Source organism: Alligator mississippiensis, chromosome 8 (genome assembly GCF_030867095.1).
Source record: "Alligator mississippiensis isolate rAllMis1 chromosome 8, rAllMis1, whole genome shotgun sequence".
NCBI classification, from domain to species: domain Eukaryota; kingdom Metazoa; phylum Chordata; order Crocodylia; family Alligatoridae; genus Alligator; species Alligator mississippiensis.
In genome coordinates, this window is record NC_081831.1 from 7584985 (window position 1) to 7606300 (window position 21316).

At 45.9% G+C, this 21316-nt stretch overlaps 1 protein-coding gene across 1 annotated transcript in view; it reads right to left on the reverse strand.

The window, feature by feature from the left end:
* The window catches only part of RAB11FIP4 (RAB11 family interacting protein 4), a 199393-nt gene extending 183738 nt beyond the window's left edge, over nucleotides 1-15655 (reverse strand). The window contains exon 1 of the mRNA XM_014601976.3: nucleotides 15496-15655. Within this exon, the coding sequence (XP_014457462.2) occupies nucleotides 15496-15633 (138 nt within the window). The 5' untranslated portion in view covers nucleotides 15634-15655. The remainder of the gene's footprint in view (nucleotides 1-15495) is intronic.
* Between the last annotated feature and the right edge of the window lie 5661 nt (nucleotides 15656-21316).

Consider the following 21316-nt stretch of genomic DNA (forward strand, 5'->3'; position numbering starts at 1 on the left):
AATCAAATTGAGTACCCCAAAAGTGGCTAATGTGGAAGATTGGTAAGCTAAGCACTCCAGCTGTTCCACAGTGCTAGGAGGCACTAGCACAACCATGCAAATGAACACAGTTTCTTTGCATAGACCAGGAGCTATCAGAGAGCACAAGATGTTTCTGCAAGACATGACTGGAAAGCCTCCTGGGAGGTACTGACCAAGGTTTAGAGAAATAAAATCTATATGAGACAAATGGGATGTCCTTCAGGTAATAGGAAAAATAAATAGGAAGGACACAAGTTAGGTGGACTTTATTTGGAAGGAAAGCAGGCTTGTGCCTAGCACAACAGACTGGATACTGCTCAGGAAAATTTTCAGGGAAGATAAAGTCATCTGGGTGAGGCTACTTAAATCGCTCACTTTCTTGGTGATTTATCACCCTAGTACATAACTTGTTGCAAGTCAGTCACACGTCTACCCTTTAACTCAGCCGTCACCAATGAGCCGATTTCTTAAAGGCACTGTAACACAAATGGGAACAAGGGAGGAACTTGCAGGAGGGGAGAGCCAGGGCTCACACATGGGTTTAAGATAAATGACTGCAAACTTCCATTGGGGCTATGTTAAGTTATTGTGTTACCTACCTTCTTACTCGGCTAGAAAGGACCATTTGTTTTTACTTCTTTAAATCCTTTCTTGGGAGTCTGTCCTTCGAAGGGAAACAATTATCTACATTTAACTCTCTTTAATGATTTTCCTGGCCACAGCACCTCAGCCATAAGAGGTGGTTTACTTTTCACCTCGCAGCTCCTGACAGGCATATTAGAAGAAAGATGACACTCATCCGCCTCATACACCGGCACTGGTAACAGGAAGGAATCAGGCTTAGTTCTTAAAAAAAAAAAAAATCTAATGGCTTCTGACATTGGGCTATGCTAACCGATTTCATTCTCCGAATGAGGCATGTTATACCATCCGGCTGACAGCCAAAAAACCCATCCTCCCCCTGGTAAATCTAGAGAATGGGACCATCGCTCAGACTGGATGATGAAGATGCAAGACTGAGGCAAGGAGGCAGCAGCTTTTCAAGGTGCAATTTTCCTCCAAGGAAGCTTTCAATGCTGGTAATTACTCGATGAGAACAGCAAAACTGTGTGGATTAAAAGGATTTGTCATTTTGAGTTAACAGGGAGCAAGCTGCTGGATCTCACAGTACAACCCAGCCCCCTTCAGGCCTCTCCTGACAGATCACTGCATCTCCCATTGGAATGCTCATCCTGGAGACAGGGCCATTCTGTTATGCACTGGCCACCCCAGCTGCAACACATGCACCCATTTCATTGCCGTTTGGTAACCCACACAGACATGGGTAGCTTAGGGAGCACGAGGGTCATTCCTTTTACCACACAAGAGATTTTTTTTTTTTTTTTTTGTGCTCTCAAATCACACTGACCTGGTTCCTTAAAGTCTCCTAAAAATGAATCCACTGTACCAGGGATTAGTGGAGGCCAAAACCCTACTCCTTTCAGACCCTAGAATACTTTCCTTCACCCCAAGATAGTCCGCAGAAAAATACTGCGCCCACAAAGGCAGGAAAGCCAGCTTTCCCAGGCCAAGGATCCTTCACACAAGGTCAACCCGGGGGGGGGGGGGGGGGGAGGAGATAACTCTGTAATTTCCTCCTGGGGGCACAAAGTGACTGTAGTCAAGGCTTTGCGTCTGGCCTTGCTCTCCAAAACCACCCTGGGGAGATAAACAATACTACATTACTATACTGGAGAACTCCAGCTCATCAGTCCTGTACTTAGTGTGCTCAAAAATCTCATGCACACAGACCACTTCACTTGCTTTTCTCTGGGAAACACTAGTCACACATAACAGATTCATCTACTCTGTGGGCTCTGATCTCTCCGAGATCCCCTCCCTTTCCCCCAGTGTGGAAAATTCTGAGATAGAAGAGAAAGACGACAAAGGCCAAAGTAAGGAAAAGGACTCAGAAGAACCCCATCTTCATCCCAGACAAGACCAGAACCGGCCACTTAAATAGCAGAATCCATTTTAACCCCATCCTGGGACAGTTTAGATCACCTCTGAAGTGTTACTGTGAGCCTCCAAATCAGAATATGACCAGAGAGAACATGTCACCCCCCATTTCCCAGAGATCCACCTTCTTAAAAACTTGGATCTTGCCCAACAAAAATTAAATCAATCAGTCTCCGCACTGAAGCACTGCACCGATTCATTTTTCAAGGAGGGAGCAGGGTTCAGATTTGGTACCTGCATATCATCTCCCTGCCCCAGGAAAGCTCCTTTTCAAAGTACTGGTTTCTGAAGTGGAAGTGTTGGCAGGCCCCAAGGCGGGGAGAGGGCTCTTGGATACACAATGCAATCTAGTGAAATTGATTTCAATTGAAAAGAGAGGGGTGGTAATCCACAAAAACAGGAGCAAGTTTCCTGATCTCTGAAAGATTTCAGCTCTTTTGGGCATGCCCTGAGATGGCAACTGAGACCAGTCAGATTCCCTCAGCTTGCACCACCCTCCTTCTCAGGATAAAACCCATTTAATAACCCTATGATTACTTCTTCAGAAGACAGGCTGACACCTAGAGAGGCCACACCAGCTCCAATATGCAGCCAGATAGCTCCTTTGCTTAAGACCAGAGCCTGAATTTACAGCAAGGACAACCAAAGGGAGGGAGGAAGCAGCAGCCATGACCCTGGGCTTTGAACATTATAAGCCACAGATCTTATAATAATGAGCCAAATTCTTATTTTGTCTTTAAAGTTGTTAACTCTTGCCAACTCTTTCAAAAGGGAAACTGAATTTCAAACCAAACAGAGGTATTCTCTTTCAATAGTTTTGAAATAATTTTGCTCCCCTCCCTTCCCCCCCATACAGCCAAAATTATTTCTGAATCTGATGCAAACTGCCAAGCAGCCTGGTCCTGCTGCTGAATATACAGTATGCAAAAAACAAATCTTAAAGCAATCAATAGCAATAATATATATATTTTTTAAAATCACACACCTTCAGTTTGAGATTGATTGGTATTGTAATTAGTGTCATAGTAACACCCACACCCCCCAAATGAGAGGAGGGCTTGGGGTTCTGGGCTCTGTACACATGCTGAAAGACACTGCACATCCAGAGACTTTCCCGAGTACACAGACAGAGGATAGGAGGGGACACAGAGGCTCAGTGCATGCAACAGCAATGGCTGAATCTGGAACAGAAGCCAGTCCAAGGACCTCTTGAGAGATTCACAACCAAAGAATGCTTAAAGCTTCGGACATTTAAGAAAGCTTAAGCATCAGGCATGCTGAGATGGCAAAGAGCTCTCCGATTCCCCAGCTTGCTCCTGGCCCAGGACAGGAATTGCCCCACCAGCACTCATGGATACAATAACTTTCCATCTGCATGGGGCAGTGAGTGGCCTTGGGCTCTGCCAGGCCATAGAGTCCCATACAAGCAAGTAGTGCTGTAGCACTCCAGCCCTGCTTCCTTCCCGGGACTGCCTTTGCTAACAAATGAGAAGCTCCTCTGCCTCTGTTCTGCAAAGCTCTTCAAGTTGCCGACTCCACAAACGAATATTCATTTACTGCACACCTCCAAGCATCTGTATTTACTTCAAGCTACTGTGTACACACATGAGGAGTGCTTTAAGTCCAGAATCCAGTTGTCACTACATGCACTACACACTGAATTAGAGTTGATTCTCTTGTTATCCATGGTGCTTTCTTCAGCATCACATTTGCTGAGCCCAATGCAGCTGAGCTGCCGCCTCAGAAGCACAGCTCAGCAATTATGCCGCCATTCAACAAAGGCCGCTCTCATTAATATGAGATCGGCCTAGCAAAGAAACAGGCCTTGCACAGGCCCAGTCGAGTCTGACAGGGGGGTGGCGCGGGAGGAGAATGCAGGGTTAACTGCAGGAAGCCTGATGTAGCCCAGTGCAGAAATTAAGCTGCCATGAAACAAATTTCCCACGACACAATGCTGCCTGGCTCCAGCTCCTTGCCTTCATGCTTGCATGGGCCAGCCCAGTAAAACATCCTGATGCTGCAAGAGCTGACAGGGCTGTCGGCAAGCTTCCTGCTGCATTACATCACCAGACGCATCCCTGCTTCTCTGACAGCTGCCATCTTGTCCAATACATCACTGATTAAACTAGGGACCTCCTCAGCTAAATGCCTACGCTGCTGCAGCCTGAGGGAAAGAGTCAGAGGCAGGCTGGGCTTCTTCACTCCTCTGCAGCCTGCGCACAAAGGGGGAGTGGGGTTATATGACCTGAGAGGCGAGTCATGTTTGGTCTGTTGTATTGCCTGCAGCACTGCAAAGGAACAGCAAATAATTCAATCAAAACATTAAAAAAATTAAATTGATAAATGAAGCCAGAGTTAAAAATTAACTGCAAAGAAAGTTTATTGGTAAAAGGGACCAGGAACATCATTCCTGTATTTCGGGGAAGCCTGATCTACGGGAGAATTCAGAGGGAGTAAGGACTGAACCAGCCATAGAAATGACTCCTGTACCTGCCCCAAGACAGGACAAACCAATACGGACCCGTCCTGGTCTGTCATGCCCTCTTCGAGGTGTCAAAGGCTCCCAGCCACGTGGAAGTGCCAGCTGCAATGGGGCTACCTGGCATGCACGCAGAGGAAAAGAGTGTTTATATGCCTAACTGATGGGAAAGTGGCAAAATCCTGGGATCAAACCCAGATCCCATTGAAGCATGAGAGTTTCAGAATCAATTCCAGTAGGACTAGGACTTCCTAATGGGCCAAACTGTGCCACCCTTTCTGTCATTGCTGCCACTGGCAGTCTCTGCAAGTACCAATCACAAGGCCTGCCCCTTACCATGAAACCAATTCCTTTCACAAGATGCTGTCTTCCTCACGAGTGTATTTCTTTCCACAGAAGCATGTCTTTTGCCAGCCTGAGTAGACTCCATGGTATTCAGTGTCCAGCCCGCAAGCAGGTCCTAACAAGGAAACTCTTCAACAGTAGCAGTGCAACACTCTACCACATGACAGGTCCCAACAAGGTAAGTGTTGGGAAACATAGTACTAGTGCCAGTACCATGAGATACCACCATATTTTCCAATGACAGAATACACTATTGCACTAGGAACTTAGAGGAAATGTTGATGATTAAAAGACGATGCATGTCGCTGTCTAGACACCCTCTTGCCATCATTTTCTGATAGAAAGGGACCTAAACTCACATTTGCTGCAGAGATTAGCTACTACACACTACCCATTGCCATCTGGTTTAATTAGGTAAAATATGGTCTACAATCCAGCATTTAACCACTCAACACAAACAGTGAAATCAACAATATTTGGGGATGGAGTTTCTCAAATCTATTAATAACACGCAAGCAAATTAACAAAACTGTTTGTATATGCATTTTTTTGAAATCATAACAGCAGAAGTATAATTGGGGGGAAAAAAATTCCTTGTTCCATATGCCATCTGGATTGTATCAAGTAAAGGTCATTTCACTAAGTGATGTGTGTGGAACAGCACCAGGATCTGAAAAAGAAGACGATTTGTATGCTTCCACTGGCTCATGGCAAAAACTCCCCAACAAACCAGCCATGGCTGATGCTCAGGCTGACCTGCAGGGGCTGCAGATGTGGGATCTGCACAACTGCAGAAGATGTCACAGCAACAGAAACCAAATAGTGGTGCGCTTTCACTATGTATTCTGAAATCTTCTGTTGAAATAAAAGTTCCTGAACTGTTCAAGTTGTTTCATACCATTGGATAACTAAGACTCTAAGGCATGGCTCTAGTTTCCAACAAGGTAGCAGTGGCATTTTAATTGTATAGAAATAACATGGCATGCTATTAGGGCTGCAGGGTAACGGCTATTTCGCTGGAATCCCATATAGCAGGGAATCCAAAACAGCAGCACCTGAACCATATTCTGTAAAGCATGAACAGCACACACATTTACCCTGATGCAGTGAATCTGAAATGACTTACCTGCTGCTTGAACACAGCAATGTGCCTTGCGAGGCGTACATTTTCTAGTGAAATTTTAAAGGGAAAACCTCTCTGCACCTTTGTATTGGGTGTCAGGTAGATGTCAGCAGCCCCATGGTTCTGTATATTGCTGCTGGACAGCAGCTCTGCATATGGAAGAACTGCTTTCAAGCATCAGTCATCATCAATATTTTCTTCAGATAGACATAAAATGCAGGTGCTGATTACTGACCAAAGTTCCCATGGCAGTTTCCTCCTAAGCAGAAATGTTGATTCCATGCCCTGACCACATTTCACTTCAACTTGATACACTCTAGCAACCTACGTTTTCCTGCACTTTCATTTGGATACATATATGCATGCATATATAAGCATTATATATGGAAAACAGAAATAGCTCGGGAGAGCATCTTTCGGACTCCCGATGTTCAGGGTTTTATAAAGCTGCCAGAAACTGTTGTGCCTTTTTCTCCATTCACAGAAGACAGATATAAAGAAACCATACCAGTATAAGTCTGATTGGTTCCTGATGGTTTCCAAAAGGCCAAATCCAGTTATAGCATCACTAAGGGGCTCACATACTATTTAAATGGATAATACCCTAATGCACTGCTGTGTTTTCTTTCCCATATGCCCCAAACTGTTCCATAGTCCTGCTGGGTACTGTTAAATGGATTATGCATTTCAATCCCAGAGGTGGCTGCATTTCATGCTGCCTTTCTTTCATTATGGTGGAAGAAGTGACCTCTGTACATAGTTGAACAAGTCTTTATAAGGAGCTGTGAGATTCTTTGAACGAAAAAAACCAGTAAAAATGGACAATCAGAATACTGAAGGCAGAGGGGGTTGCCTGGTCCTGAGTTAAGAAATCCAAATCCCGAATCCAGGAACAGCTTTTAGCAGCTTTCTTGCAGGCTTCCATCCCAAGGGTATGGTTTGCAGGGTTGTTAATATAACCATGACAGTCAGCACTGCACCATCTTGGCTCAGAGCTCAGAAGACTCTGCCTCTCGTCTTCTCCTGTGGGAAAGTCCCCATTATCCTAAAAGCACCTCCGAATAGATAAAAAAAAAGCAGCTTGAAAAAGAAGTGTTTATGTTACGGAGCATTCAGGCACATTAAGTAAATTAGGTAGCCTCAAATGTTTGAAACACCCAAGGTTTAGAATGACTTTCCTCTTGCTGAAATTTGTGGCGTCAGACAGAAGTTAAGCCTCTACGGGAAAGTTTCTGAGGATATTGTAGAACCAGCGCGAACTGGTGCACTCAAAACATGGAACTGGGCAATGTGACTTAGGAGCTTGACCTAAAATTGGATCCACAGTTCTCAGGATGGACAACCCGATTTGGCTGCAACACACCACTCACTCATCTGGTGCACTGAACTGCCACAAGCCAGACCCCACCCCCTCCATGTGTGTGTAGATAGATAGATGTCTACCTACCTACCTACCTTTTGAAGGGAGTTCAATTAAGAAAGTCTCCATAATGTTCATCTGCAGTACATTTGCATTCCATCGTGGGCCTATGGTGGTAATATACACGGCAAATTATCCAAAAATGGTAAATCACAAACATTTTGATGATACTAAAATATTGTGTCATTCGTTTCAGCCCAGTGCCTTCTCTCTGAAGCCCTGCTGCCTCCTAGGTATTTTGTCCACATTTACATTTAATTACTGTCACTTGTCTGCAAGCAAAAAAAATGCTCCAAAACTTAAGCTAGAATAAAGACTGAGGATGGAGCCTTCATTTCTTTTTATTTTTAATTGCATCCAAATGTGGAAAACATTTATAATCATAGGGAAACACTCTCATTCCCTCCAAGTGAGGCCCTTTAATTACATTTTGAATGGGAAGTAATTGAGATGTATTATACAGTGCTTTTATTTACAGTCACACTGCTGTTGTAAACCCATATGTTAGAGCACCAGCTATTGTGTCTGACACTTCCCGTTATCATTTATCTACTTAATCACACCCTGGATTGAGCTAACCAAGGTTCTGCACACCAGTGGCTCTTTACTCAGCAACACCTTCAGATATCCAAGCCAAAGATCATGCATCTCAGTTCTCTGGAAATTTTAAACACTTATGATTTCATGTATAGTTCTTACATCGATGAACATCTCTAAGCATGTCTTACGAAAATAGCCTACCTTTACAAAGGACTCCACCACCCCCCCACCCCGGATTATAATGTGCTCAGGAACACACAGCATTGGAGGCAGATGCCATTAACACATTTAATACAGGAATCAAATACCATTAACTCAGTATTGATGATTGCACAGAGCAAAGGGACAGCATTTTACTGAGTTGAACATGGTAAGGGAATTAAATTGTGTCCACTTTGTTATTATAAAAGGTCTGTTGCAGATTATCGCTTGGTTGTGCAAAGCTGCAGACGGCAAAGTAGCCCCGAGATCAGGTTAACCTCTGTTCACACGCATTTGTTAGGAGAACAAACAAACAAACAAAAATGAGTATCAGGAGCTGTCCTGCATCTCCAAATGCAGCAGGTTTCCTTGTAGCAATTTTGCATAACTCGCGTTTCAGGGCTTAATTACATTCCAGAGGGAGAAAATCTGCATGCACCGTAAATCTGAACGCTCTCACGATTTGCAAGAGGAAATTTCTGGAGGATACTGAGGCATGTCAGTGCTGAAGAATACCGAAGCTTCAGACCGTGTTGTTAGGTTGTAGGAGGCATGGGGAATAAGCAGAAAAAAAAAAAAAAAGAAAGAAAGAAAGAAAGAATTTACATAATAAAGTATCCAGCCCTGCTAAGCGACTGGATGTTTAACCTCTCTAATTTCATGCTCAGCCTCCCCAGCATACAAAATGGAAGCAGCATTGCATTTGATATGCAGGATCTAGATGCCGATGTTTACCTCAAGTGGCTTTTGCATAGGGGGGGCGGCGGAAATCACGGCACAGCGAGCTCTATGGAAGGTAAACTCCCAAGGCAGCACACGCGTTTCAGTTGAAATTTCAGAATAACTGCTGAAGTAATTTGTCCTTGCTTTGGCCTTTAACAAGAGCTTACTAATTCCAATCACTGGAGTGTATTTCAAAATGCAGCAGCAGCCGACTCCTACGTACGTGAACCCCGCTCTCCGGGCTTGTATCTGAGAAACGCGCACAGATCACATAACAAATTAAATGTGTGAGTGCATGGTGAGCCCACCAACATTTTTCTTCATTATGGTGTTGTAGGAAAGGTATGATTACCAAGTATTAAGCCTGCTTTATGGCAGCTGTTTGGAAATACCTGCTGGATTGTGGGATGTGTCAGCAGGTTATGTTAAAGCACACTGCAATACTGGTTTGCTTTGAATTAGAAAGGCTACAGCCACTGTACCTTGACTAATCCATAATCCATTAAGCATCCTAACCTACCATTTCCAACTGAATGTTTTTCCTACCCATTTGAAATGATATTAAATAACAGGTTATTATCAAATTATTTTAATGAGTCAAAATGTGCATCAGCCTCAATGTTTAGAAGAGAACATCCCCACACAGAACACTTTCTCTGTCCTCTTCCTGGCTGGGTGGATATTTTATTTGTTCGCTAAATAATTATTGCTATGAAAAGCAGAGCAAGAGGAAAGTGGTAATTCTTTTCCACGTCTGTCATAGAAACAATAATATTGTTTGATCACGCCCTGATACATTTCAAGTTCCATTGTTACAAGTTTGGCATCCCATTTTGGCAGGTGCTTTCTGTAAGGCTACAAGCTACTTAGAGATGCAGGACTGAAATGAGGTTTACTCCAGCGTCACTGGAAGCAGGAGTCACTCCATTTACCTCTGTGGTGTCACTCCAGATAGACACCAGCATCACTAAGGGAAGGGTCTAGGCCAAAGGGTGCCATTTACCCAGTAGAGTACAAATTATGTCAAATCACTTATGCAATAGACCTGGGTTTTTTGCAGAAGCAGTCAAACTAGGAGCCGTCACACTGGAACTTCTGCATTCACAGCATGACTTCTCTGTTCCTAAGGGTGAATGGGGGTAGGTCAGAAAGGCACAGCACGACCACTGGAAGAACGACTACGTTGATCCAGTGGCTGCACACTGTCATCTAGCACGTGTGCCAGGATTATGGCTCTAACCCTAGCCTAGACATTGGGATAATAGCCCAATTGGAGAAAATAAGCAGCTGCCTATGCCTAACCTGCAGATTGAGGGCCAGATTCTCCCATGCTCTGGAAATCTGTGCATTTCACCCCCAAAATATCTACTTGCTCCAGCTTCAGCAAGAGTTACAGACGTGAAGGTCACTTGAAGAAAGGAAATTAAAATAATAATACCCCTCACTATATTTTTCTGCTTCTTTTGGCCCATCACCCAGGTGATGCAATGGCATTTGCCATTGCTACACCCATTCTACCCTCCTCGAATACCTTTGGCTTCAGTTGGGTTACTACCAGCATATACAACTGCTATTAACCCAACAGCTTTAAGTGCTACTTTACTTCAGTCCCAACAAACATTTGCTGATCCTAACCTTTCCTACACTGCTGCGCAAGCAGGAACACCTGTATTTTTAATGCTTCCAAAAAGGTAATTACTTCTCTCCAAATAAGCTAGTTAATGCGATCAGCATGTTCCACTTGTTGCTGAAAATTGAATGTAGAGGTTTAAATGGAATCCAGCATTGTAAAACGTGAAGTGGCAATACCTTTCTGAAGTAGACACTCACATAAGCCATTGCCAGGAATCTGTACTCATTTAATATGGAATTTACAAGGCTCCCAGGTACGTCAAGCGTGACTATTTTCCAAGTACTGAAAAACCAGATGGCAAGCAACTCCTGGCTTTGTCAGCACTACAGAAAGTGCTTCCCCAAGTACTGGCTGCACGTGATCTCACCAGGGCATCTACAAACACCGCTCCGCATCCTTCCTTGCACTTCCCATTGACCCCATGTACATTTGGCAGGTTGTTAAATAAGGACTAGAAATGCCCAAGCACTCGGCAAAACAGAAATTTCAGTAGCAGCTGCACATGCAGGGTGTTTTGCTGGTGACAGCCAAAAGCTGAAAGTCACTGTTGTCTGGTGCCCAGAGCAGCCATGATGCAGACACTCTGGAGCTCTGGGCCTTGTAACCGACTGGCTCCAATACATGGGCCAAATAATTTCACCTTTCCCCACCTCTGTCCAACTGAACTGTTTGCTCTTGGGGCAAAGACTGCCTCTGACTATCTCTTTAAAAGCTTAACCGAAGCCTCTCCAAGTGACACTGCAGTATAAATACTAAGAATCCCCTACTGAACGGATGAAGCTGTTTGCATCGGTGCAGTGTTGACATGGTGCTGTTTTATAACAGCTAAGTTGACCCAACATTTCCATGCTGTAAGACCGTTTTTATAAAACCAAACCTTAGCAGAAACGTTTCTGCACTTAAAAAACATAACGAAAACAGCTGCTTTAAAACCAATAATTGTCACTCTGTGTTGTTTGATATCTCAAGGACTGCAGAGAGTGACAAGAAAGGGAAAAACTGATCATAAGCAAAAGTAAACCTGACTTTGTTGCTTTCCAGCATCTGTACCTGCAGGAAAAAAGATGAAAAAATAGTGGCAAGTTGGAATCTGAAAATGCTTGTACTTGTGATGATTTAAGAGAGGCATTTATCTCTAATTTGTACTGCTGAAAAATCTGTCCCCCTTGCTACAGGTACCACAGGAAATCAACACAGTTGTTTGTAACACATGATTTGTATTTGATAATACTGTAGTAAGGTTTAATCCTGGCAAAACTCCCACTGGCCTCAATGGGGCCAAGACTTCCCTCAGTGGATATAACAAAGAGGTGGAAGGAGCAGAGTGATTTTCTTTTTTTTTTTTTTTTGTGCTTAGAGTGAGTCTTCAACAGTGCAGTAGAAATGCATTTCTCACAACTAGGGGCAATAAAAGGCCACAAAAGAGGTCAGCCACAAATATTTTAAAGCTCCCCTTCCATGATTTGACTTTGCAGGTAAAAATAAGGCTTATTTTGCTCAAGCAGAAGAGCTGCTGCTTTGCTGCAGCATTTTGCCTTCAGGTAGTTTTCAAAAAGCTGCGGATCTTTGCAGAAGGATAAATTCTCTCGTGTGGACCAACAACAAGCAAAAAAAACGCAAAGAGGGCAAAACTGTGTGCTGCATTAATCTCACCAGCCCTGGTGGGTAACTCAGGGTCAAATGGAAGTGATGATTGATTCTGGCTACAACCAGATGAGGATGGGAGGAGAAGGAAGATTTTTCTGAACAAGGAGAGAAAAACAAGTGAGCTAAATTTTTGCTCTCTCACACTAGTGCAGCCCTTTGGACATTGGTATCCATGATATTCACCATCAGAGTCACAACAGGGCCGAGTCCACTCTTCAGTGTTAGGTACAACATGCTTGAAGTGGAAAGGATAAGGAATCTGGTGAAGCTTCCACTGAAAAGATTCCCCATGGGTTATAGGTGGAAGCCGGGTTGGTCCCCACTGGCACATGCAGACACTGAAATGGAACGTGTCAAAGGGGGCAGGGAGCTCATCAGCAGCATCTTTTCAGTCTAATTTAATCAGACACACTGCAGCAGATTTCCACCCAGAAGTTATTGGGACCCTCTGGACATGAAGCTGCAAATCGCTGCTCTATTCTGGGAAGCAGATTCTCACAGCCTGCCTGCGTCACCCACGACACAGAATTAACACAGCTCGTTTTTAACAGCCCTTCGAACAGAATGGCAAAGTCACTGTCTGCCCGCAGAGAGGTGCTCACAGTAAGACAGATGCAGCGGTCCCACGGCAAGGCTCTGGTGGTGATCCTGCGCATCAGATGTGTTCATGTGACAGCTCCAGAGATGATGTTTCCAACTGCCTATATCACACGGCCCAGCCTCTGGGTTTTCCATGCCTCTCATGTAAGCACCAGCAACACACGTGCACGTCCACCGGTGAAGCATGGGACAGACTAAAATCCAAGTCACTATTCCCCAGCAAAGCTGGTACTCAGGGATGAGTGGGAGGACTACAACATCACTGCTTGCCATAGTTGGGGCCCCAATGCGCTCTCCAATTTTGGACGGCCCTGTGCCTCCCTTCCTCCTTCTTTCCTTCCCCACATTTTCCATATGGCTCTATCACACACTTCTGTCTCTTATCTACTTGCTCACAGGTTCCCCTATGGCCACCGTCTTTCTTCTCTAGCAATTTTTCCCTACGAACTTGCCCACGCACTCATCTTATTGTCTCCAGTTACCCACGCTCCTCATCACCCTGCACTCCCTTCTGATAAACCCTCCGTCGGTGTATTAGTGCCATTCGCAATGACTTGCTTTGGGAGTGAAGGATGCTACAATTCTTTGAGGTCTCAAGTCCACTATGTCTGATGACTGCGGCCCCATGACTGCATCTGAAAAGCACCATCTTGGCACATCAAGACAAAACGCTACAATTAGACAAGAACAGACTAGGAAAACCGCACTACTGACTATACAAGGATCCCTTAAAGTTGGAATGACTTCAAAAGGGACCACAACACCGGCTTCCCTTTCCTAACTGCCTCCTTGTGAACTCGCAGATCTCCCCAGAGTTGTTCTTTCCTGCCAACATTTACAAGAATGTGACAGGATGCAGTGTTCAGACGCAGTGTTCAGATGCAGATCAGGTTTGGGCAGTAGTTCGAGACTGAATCAAAGTTTACATCTGGCTTCAGATTTAGGTGCACAGAGATCACAGAAGCTGTTCTCATGAGTTTTTAGTCACAAGTGACAATATTTAGATCCCATCAAAATGAAAGCCCTAAAAAAGCACCACCTTTCTGGGTTTGACTCTGTTGCAAAACCAAACTGTAGAGGCAGGGAATTATAATCCTGAAACACCGAGCATCCCCAAATCAAAATGGTGTGAAATGCTATGAAATGCTGAATGGTCCATGTCTAACAGCAGCGTAAAACTTACCACTGTTTCAAAGCTCATTAAAGCTCGAGGGAAGTCTTTCCAACGATTTCAATTAGCAGAGGAGCAAACTAGCTATGTAAAAGGAAAGCTGAGACAAGTTGAATTACTTAAAGCTATACAGGTAGGGCCCCCTTTCCCATCTGTGTAAATATCTTATTCAAACATTTTCAGTTACAAGTGGAGGACCCATCTCATTGCCATCCACCTGTTCAGCTGGGCCCACATCACAGCCTAAAATTCAGTCTCTTTCTTTGCATATTATTTGTTTCTTTCTCTGCTGCTTGTTCATGATCTAGGCTCCTCCCAATATTTAAAATACACCATTCACAACTGATCATTTTCACAACTACAGACCTTGAATTCACAATTTAATCTCATTCTAAAATTCAAACAACTTAAAGTTGCATATTTGCTGATTAAGATGATCACCTGCCAAGAAGAAACAGTCTACCTAACCAAATCTAACGCCACCTGAATCCTCCTTTATCTACTCATTTATGGGCCCCAGGTCCCCTCCCAACAGCCTTATACATTTGCTTAGATATTAAAGCCAAAAGGACCTTGATAGACATTTAAGTCCCACCTCCTACAAAACACAGCCCGCAGGATTTCACCAGCCTTCCTAAATGCCACGGGAGAAGGCTACCGATTTGGGTAAAAACAGAAGAGTACAAAACCGCCCACAGGAAAATGCTTCTCACCACAAGGGCTTAGAAATTCAGATCATTTGCTTGTATAGGAATATACAACTTGGAGACAAATAAAAACACAAAAACAAAAACAAAAAATCAATACTGCTCATTATGAGCACTAACTTCCCCTGCTTATCTCGGTGGCTACTGAACAACCACCGTGGTCTCCGATAGAGAAAACATTCAACATCAGATCTATGCAAGCAAAAGAGCCTCCCGAATCCCGCTCCTCTGCTTTCATTCATCCGTGCTTTGTTACCAGGGTTGAGCCAAAAAAAGAAGAGTGATTTGGTTCGACAAGCAGAGCGAATTCACCCTCCCCGGAGCGCTCCTACGATCTCGCTTCCTTTCAAAAACTGCAGGGTCATTTGTTTCGCTGCATTTTCAAGGGGTCCGAAGTTTTCCTCCTGACACCAGCTCCAGGCCGCCTCCTTCCCCCCCTGGCGCCGGAGCTGGCTGCGGAGCAGCGGACTGGAGAGACAAGCCGACCCCCACAAAACCAAACACTTCGCCACCGCCGGTTCGTTTCAGGGAACAGCACGACCTCCGTCCCGCGTACAAGCGCCTGCTGCCGTCTGCACGGACGCCCTTCCCCTCGGACTGGCTCTCGCCACCCCGAGGGAACGGCTTTCCCATGACACCGACGCCAGGGCCCCGCCACAGCTTGTGGCACAACATTGTGCTTCCATTTGTGTTGCCCGTGGGCGCGCGCCGTATTGCTGTCCACCCGTGGGCGCGCCGTATCGCTGTCCGCCCGTGGGCACGAAACAGCCTCGCCCGGGCTCAGGGCATCTCACCTGCTCAGCGCCTGACACACCCACACCACGGTGCCCCCCAGCGCGTCCCACCTGCTCCCAGGCCCCAGGGCGGCCCCGCCCCGCCCCGCTCACCTCGTCGCCCTGGCCGAAGCGCAGCCCCAGCGCCACGAAGCGCTCCACGCGCAGCAGCCCGTCCGCATCCTCGTCGCACGCGTCGAAGACCTCCCGGAGCCGCCGCCGCAGCAGCCGAGCCGGCCCGCCCGGCTCCATCGCGGCTCAACGGCCGCAACCGCGACCCCGCAGCGCCGCCGCCGCCATCCGCCGCCGCCGCCGCCTGCCGGCCGGCCGCCTCCCGCCGCGCCGTGACGTCAGCGCGGGGCGGGCCCAGCCAGGTGTGCGGAGGCCTCTGATTGGCTGCGTGGGCTCTGATTGGCAGGTCTGTGGGGGGGGCTGTGATTGGCGGGGATGCGGGGGCTTGAACGGGTGGGTGTGTGTGTTGGAGGATTTGATTGGTAGGTGTGTGTCTGTGGGGCTTTGGCAGGTGTGTGGGGGGGCTGTATTTGACAGGGGTCTGGGGGCGGGGCTGTGATTGACAGGTGTGTGAGGGTGGGGCTGTGATTGGCAGGAGTGTGGAGGGGCGAGGCTGTGATTGACAGGTGTGTAAGGGAGGGGCTGTGATTGGCAGGGGTGTGTGGGGGCGGGGCTGTGATTGACATCTGTGTGAGGGAGGGGCTGTGATTGGCAGGGGTGTGGGGAGAGGCTGTGATTGGCAAGGGGGGATGTGGGGGTCTGTGATTGGCAGGTGTGAGGGAGGGGCTGTGATTGGCAAGGGGGGATATGGGGGTCTGTGATTGGCAAGGGGGGATATGGGAGTCTGTGATTGGCAGGGGTGTGGGGGGCAGTGCTGTGATTGGCAGGTGTATGTATGGGGGTCTGTGATTGGCAGGTGCATGCAGGTGGGGCTGTGTCTGGCAGGTGTGTGCAGGGGGGTGTGATTGGAGTGCTGTGTGCACTGGGGGTGTTTGATTGGCAGGGGTGTGTGGGGGGGGCAATTTGATTGGCAGGGACATGGGGGGAGCTGGCAAGCCTGGAACGAGGTGACCTCAGGGGCAGCAGCTAAGGGCATCTGCGGGAAAGCCCTGGGGCCGAGGGGCCAGCAGTGGGCACTGAGCCACAGGTGTCCCCGGCCCGGGGGTCTTGGCACCAGGTGTCTCCTGGCGCTGTGCCTCCTTGGCGCTAAGGGAGAGCTGGCGGAAAGGCCGTGAGCGTATTGGAGCGGCAGGGAGAGGCCCGGTGCCCTGGGAGGAGGACAGATGTCTAAGGGCCTGGCGTGGACCAAGCGCCCCCCACCCTGCCGCAGTCTGGGAGAGCCTGCCTGGCACAGCCGGGCTGGTTTACAGAGGGGGAAGCTACGCCGCCGGGTGCAGACGTGGTGCTCCCACACTGACGGGTGCAGCTGCCTTGGTGTTATTTCTGCTGACGGCCGCCCACGGGCTCAACGTTAACGATGCCCTCTCGATTTGCCCCCTCTAGTCCTGCCTTTTTTCTCCCTTGGGCCACGTTAAAAGTCCACGTCTACAAGTTTTCTGGGGCGAGAGGAAGCCGCTGACCCGCAACAGATGGACCCATGTTTGTGCCCCATGGTCTGGGCCTTGTAAATCCTGCACACAGCCTTCGGGCAGGGGTTGAGGCAGACCCTCCCTCCTCGGGGGCTCGGAGTCTGGTTCATTAGACACGCTGCCATCGTTAGCGAGCACGAGAAGCCATTATTTTCATTTTATGGCTCGCGTGACTTTACGAGCAATGTTTTGCAAGTTATTGATAAGGTAGCTCATTTAAAAATACTTTATGTTAAAGATTTCAGTTACCAGCTGAAATATCCTTTATCAGTTCCTCTGTTGAGATAACCAAGGCCCAACATTGCACCAAACAGCTCTGGAAATTTCACAAGGGAAGGAAGCCCATCCAAATCCCTCCTTCCCAGGAGATATGCACTCCCTCCCCAGCAGTTTGGTTTCTTCAAACACAGGCATCATCCTAATTTTTATGTGCAGATATAATACTGTTGGAGAAGGCAGGCTTGACAGCCTGGTAAGCTGAAGTCTCCTGTTGATCCACAAAACAGTGACAGCACAAGCCATAGTAGCAATGCAGGCTTCCCACGTACCCGCCTCCACCAAAGCTCCTTAATTTAAAAGGCTGCAGAGAGGGTGAGGAGTTGCTTTGGGAGACTGTCACCGTATCATTTCCTTAATCATACCATAAAAGTTCCATAAAACACCCTGTAAATTAATCCATGTCCTGACATTTATAAAAACTTGGAGCCACATTTTTTCTGCTGATGTTTACAAGCATGGGAGAGACCGACTGCGAGTCACTGGAGTGCAAATTTTCACCTGCGCACGTGCATTTTTACCACGCGGGCGAAGTTCCTTTGTTTTTTTAAATCACAAAACGGTAACCTGGCCAGCCAGGGGAGAGACACGTCCTTTTTGACAAAAGCAGGAATACATCTGCAGACTGGATTTAACCCCAAGTATCGGAAAAACCCGAAGACCTCCATTTCTGGTCTCTTTCCAATTGTATTTTTGCCCCAAACAGAAAATTGACTAAATGTAGCTTTGAGATCTGCGGTGTGAGATTTTGAAATGGAGGTCGAGAAGGTAGAAACAGTCAACTGGGAAACACAGGTGTGGGCAGGGGAGAGGGGAGAAGACTTGAGATGGAAGATGAGCTGAGAACAGGAAAAAGGGAAGCAATGAGTTTTATGGGCTGCTACTGGAGACTGAAAGGTTATTATTATAAAAGCAGGGTTCTGAGCTTTATGGACCAAAGGCTCATGCCTTTTACCTGGGGAGAGCTGAGCTCTCACTATGTCAGATGCTCCTATTGAAATAAAGGGACTGTGTTCTCCAACAGGAGACTAGAGGTGAATTCCCATTAACTCCTACGGAAGTTACTTATACACTGCGTCGGTAGAAATAGAGTCCTTGTTGGGGAATAACACGTGACAAAGATTGCATGAAGCCTCTCTGCCTGGTGTCCATTGCAATCTTCCATTTCTTGGTAAACAGGGACTCATTTAGAGAAAAGCCCTGGGAACTGAGCTGGGACTGGGGAGCAGGGACTGAAGTCTGCGAGCTGCCGCAGGGAAGTTGAGTGCCCAGGAGATGTGTGAGAGCACCGCTATCAGAGAGCTGGGAAGTGTATAGGAGCTGTCGCAGCAGACAGCTGCGTTCTGAGCTGAGCTCTGACGGCTGGGAGCTGATCCAACGGCACACACGGGAATTGAGACGTGAGAGGTAGGCACTGGATACCAGGAGTTAAGGGCTGAGATCTGAAAGCTGGGAGTGGCCCAGATGTTCAGCTCAGCGTCCTCGCTGTACTACACTTGCTTGCCTTGTGACCATAGTAGGAAGATGTAGCATGAAAGAATGGGCTGTGGGTGTGGGAGTTCACTTTTCTTGTCAGCAACAGGGTGTGCAGTAGGGAGGAAAGCATTTTGCCTGAGATTTTCCCAAGCTGCCCAGAGGATCCAGCCTCTCAGCTCTCATCAGAAATCAACAGGGAATTGTACACTAAGTTCCAGCATGGACTTCAGAATCATACCATAAAAGCCTGTGTTACACAGTTCCTTCAGAGCTGCACAAAGCAACCAGAAGTTAAACTACCAGTGAATTTTGAACAATGAGTGGCCCTTTAAAAATCACTGCAGGATCTCAACGCAAAACGTCACTGACTTGGAATTATATACAAAAAAAAGGCAGGATATTTAACATTTCAAGGCTGCTAATACATCTAAACCTGGTTAGAAAAGAGGCTACATGTTAATATATAGTAATATCATTATGAATTATTGTATATAATGACTTCCAAAGTGGTTAGCAATATTAACGAGATGAGCATTATAACTGCATAGCGTGGAAAGAATGTATTATTTATTCCCCTTTCAGAGAGGTCAAATAACTAACCCATCATCACAAAAGAAGCCCATGAAGTGAATTCTAGATCAGGCTTCTTAAGTCAACGGACACATTACCATTGTAGACTTCAAGGTGCTTGGAGTTAAACTGTACCAAAGTGTGGCAGAGGTGCCAGATCTGCCTCCTGGGGCTGGACATTAATGTCTCTCTGTAGAGGGACATTTTCATTGTTCCTCTGTAGAGGGTGTTAAATCTGGAGCAAGGTGCTCTATCAGAAGTGAATTGCATTTAAAACACTGAGTAAGATCATCTGGAACAAATAGCAGCCTCAACTGTTTTTCATGGTGCTTATTATATTACAGAACATTTTTGTGGCAAACACACATTTCACTCTATTTCTAAAAGAAAAGTTTGCAGACAAGCTCTCATCAGAGATTTCCACAAAACATGATATATTTGTATCTTCAGGAGAGATATTTGACAGATAATTTAAATGCAATTCTGCTTTGAAAAGTGACTTGCTAAAAATGGTATGGGGGGGGGTGTACCTCGTGCATTGTCTTGTACTGACACCACATCAGATCTGCTTGGTTCACAAATGAGAAGATACTTTTTTAATTGCCTGCCCTTCCCTGCAAACATACCATGGGATTTTAAACCAAATGTAGGCTCTTTCTGCTTCATATATTGTTACCAGTAATAAAAATACTGGAAGTGGGATTTAGTCAACCAAATCAGCTGGTTATGTATGGGGGTGTCTGCATGTGCATTTAAGCACGCCTTAATTTAATGTGTATTATCTTAATGTGCATTAAGCAGGTTTAGATAGGTGTCTACACATGCAGGCATTAAAGCACATAAATGCTATGTGTTGACTGCCTTGGGACTAAGGTTAGTGCTTTAAAGATTTGCACCTAAATTTGATACCTGCAAATGCACAAATACCCTAAATTTGCCATTTTTTATGTGCATTAAGGTGTGCACATGTAGACACACACCCTTATTGTGCATTAACTTAGGCTAATGTGCATTAAAGGGCCCTGTGTAGAAACAGCCTATGCAACAAAATAAAGTCCAGCTCAGTCCCCCATAGCTGGGTGTTCACATTTAGATATGGGCTCAGTGGCAACATTTGGATTCAGATCTGGATTTTAAACACTCCTGTTCCCTGAAGCATTTGGATCTTTACCATTTTGTTTTTAGGCCCAACTTCATCTTTTATCAATGAACAGAGGAGATACAATTTGGAAACCCACTGGGAGGTAGCCTGTTGACAACAAAGATACCATATTCTACATACGACTCTAAAGTCTTTGCTATAGTCTTGGTTTGTACCAAGTCTACTGTTATGAAGTCCTTACCCACTACTGGACTATAAATAATAGTATATATTGCCTTTCTGAAGATAACTGCTCTTCAAAGAGTTTTGTCACTGGCTCAGAGCACTGAGGATTTTAATTATGGATGCGAAGGGGGGAAAAAGACTCTGCAGATAAATCAATCTGTCTGGAATATGGCAGCTGCTGAGCTTTGATCCCCTGTAGAGTCAGTTATCTTATTATTTTTCCTGTAAATTTTTTTTTTAAATCTATAAATAGTATATTCATAAAGTTACTAGACATTTTGAAAAAAGCAATACATCATCTAAAAGCAAGAAGGTTTCTAAGGACACTGGGTCTAATGCTCAATGAGGTGTGCATTTGTCCATGCTAGGCCATGTTCTCCTAAGATAAGCTAAAAAGGCCTGGGGCTGTTAAACACTTGCATGAATGATTTGCAAGTGAAGTGCACGGAGAGCAGAAGATGGTTAGGATGACTCAGTAGGTGTCATTCATGCTGGCATACAAATGTCCCAATATAGCACTGGTGCTACAGAAGCAGGGGACTTTGGGAAACTACATGAAACATAAAACTTAGGTTCCCAATCACCTACATTCCAGCACCTAACCTTCTTCTCTCCACCCCAGCTTTAATTAAGTTTTGCCCTTCTTAAAAATACTTGTATGATGCTATGGGGTAGAGGCTGCATT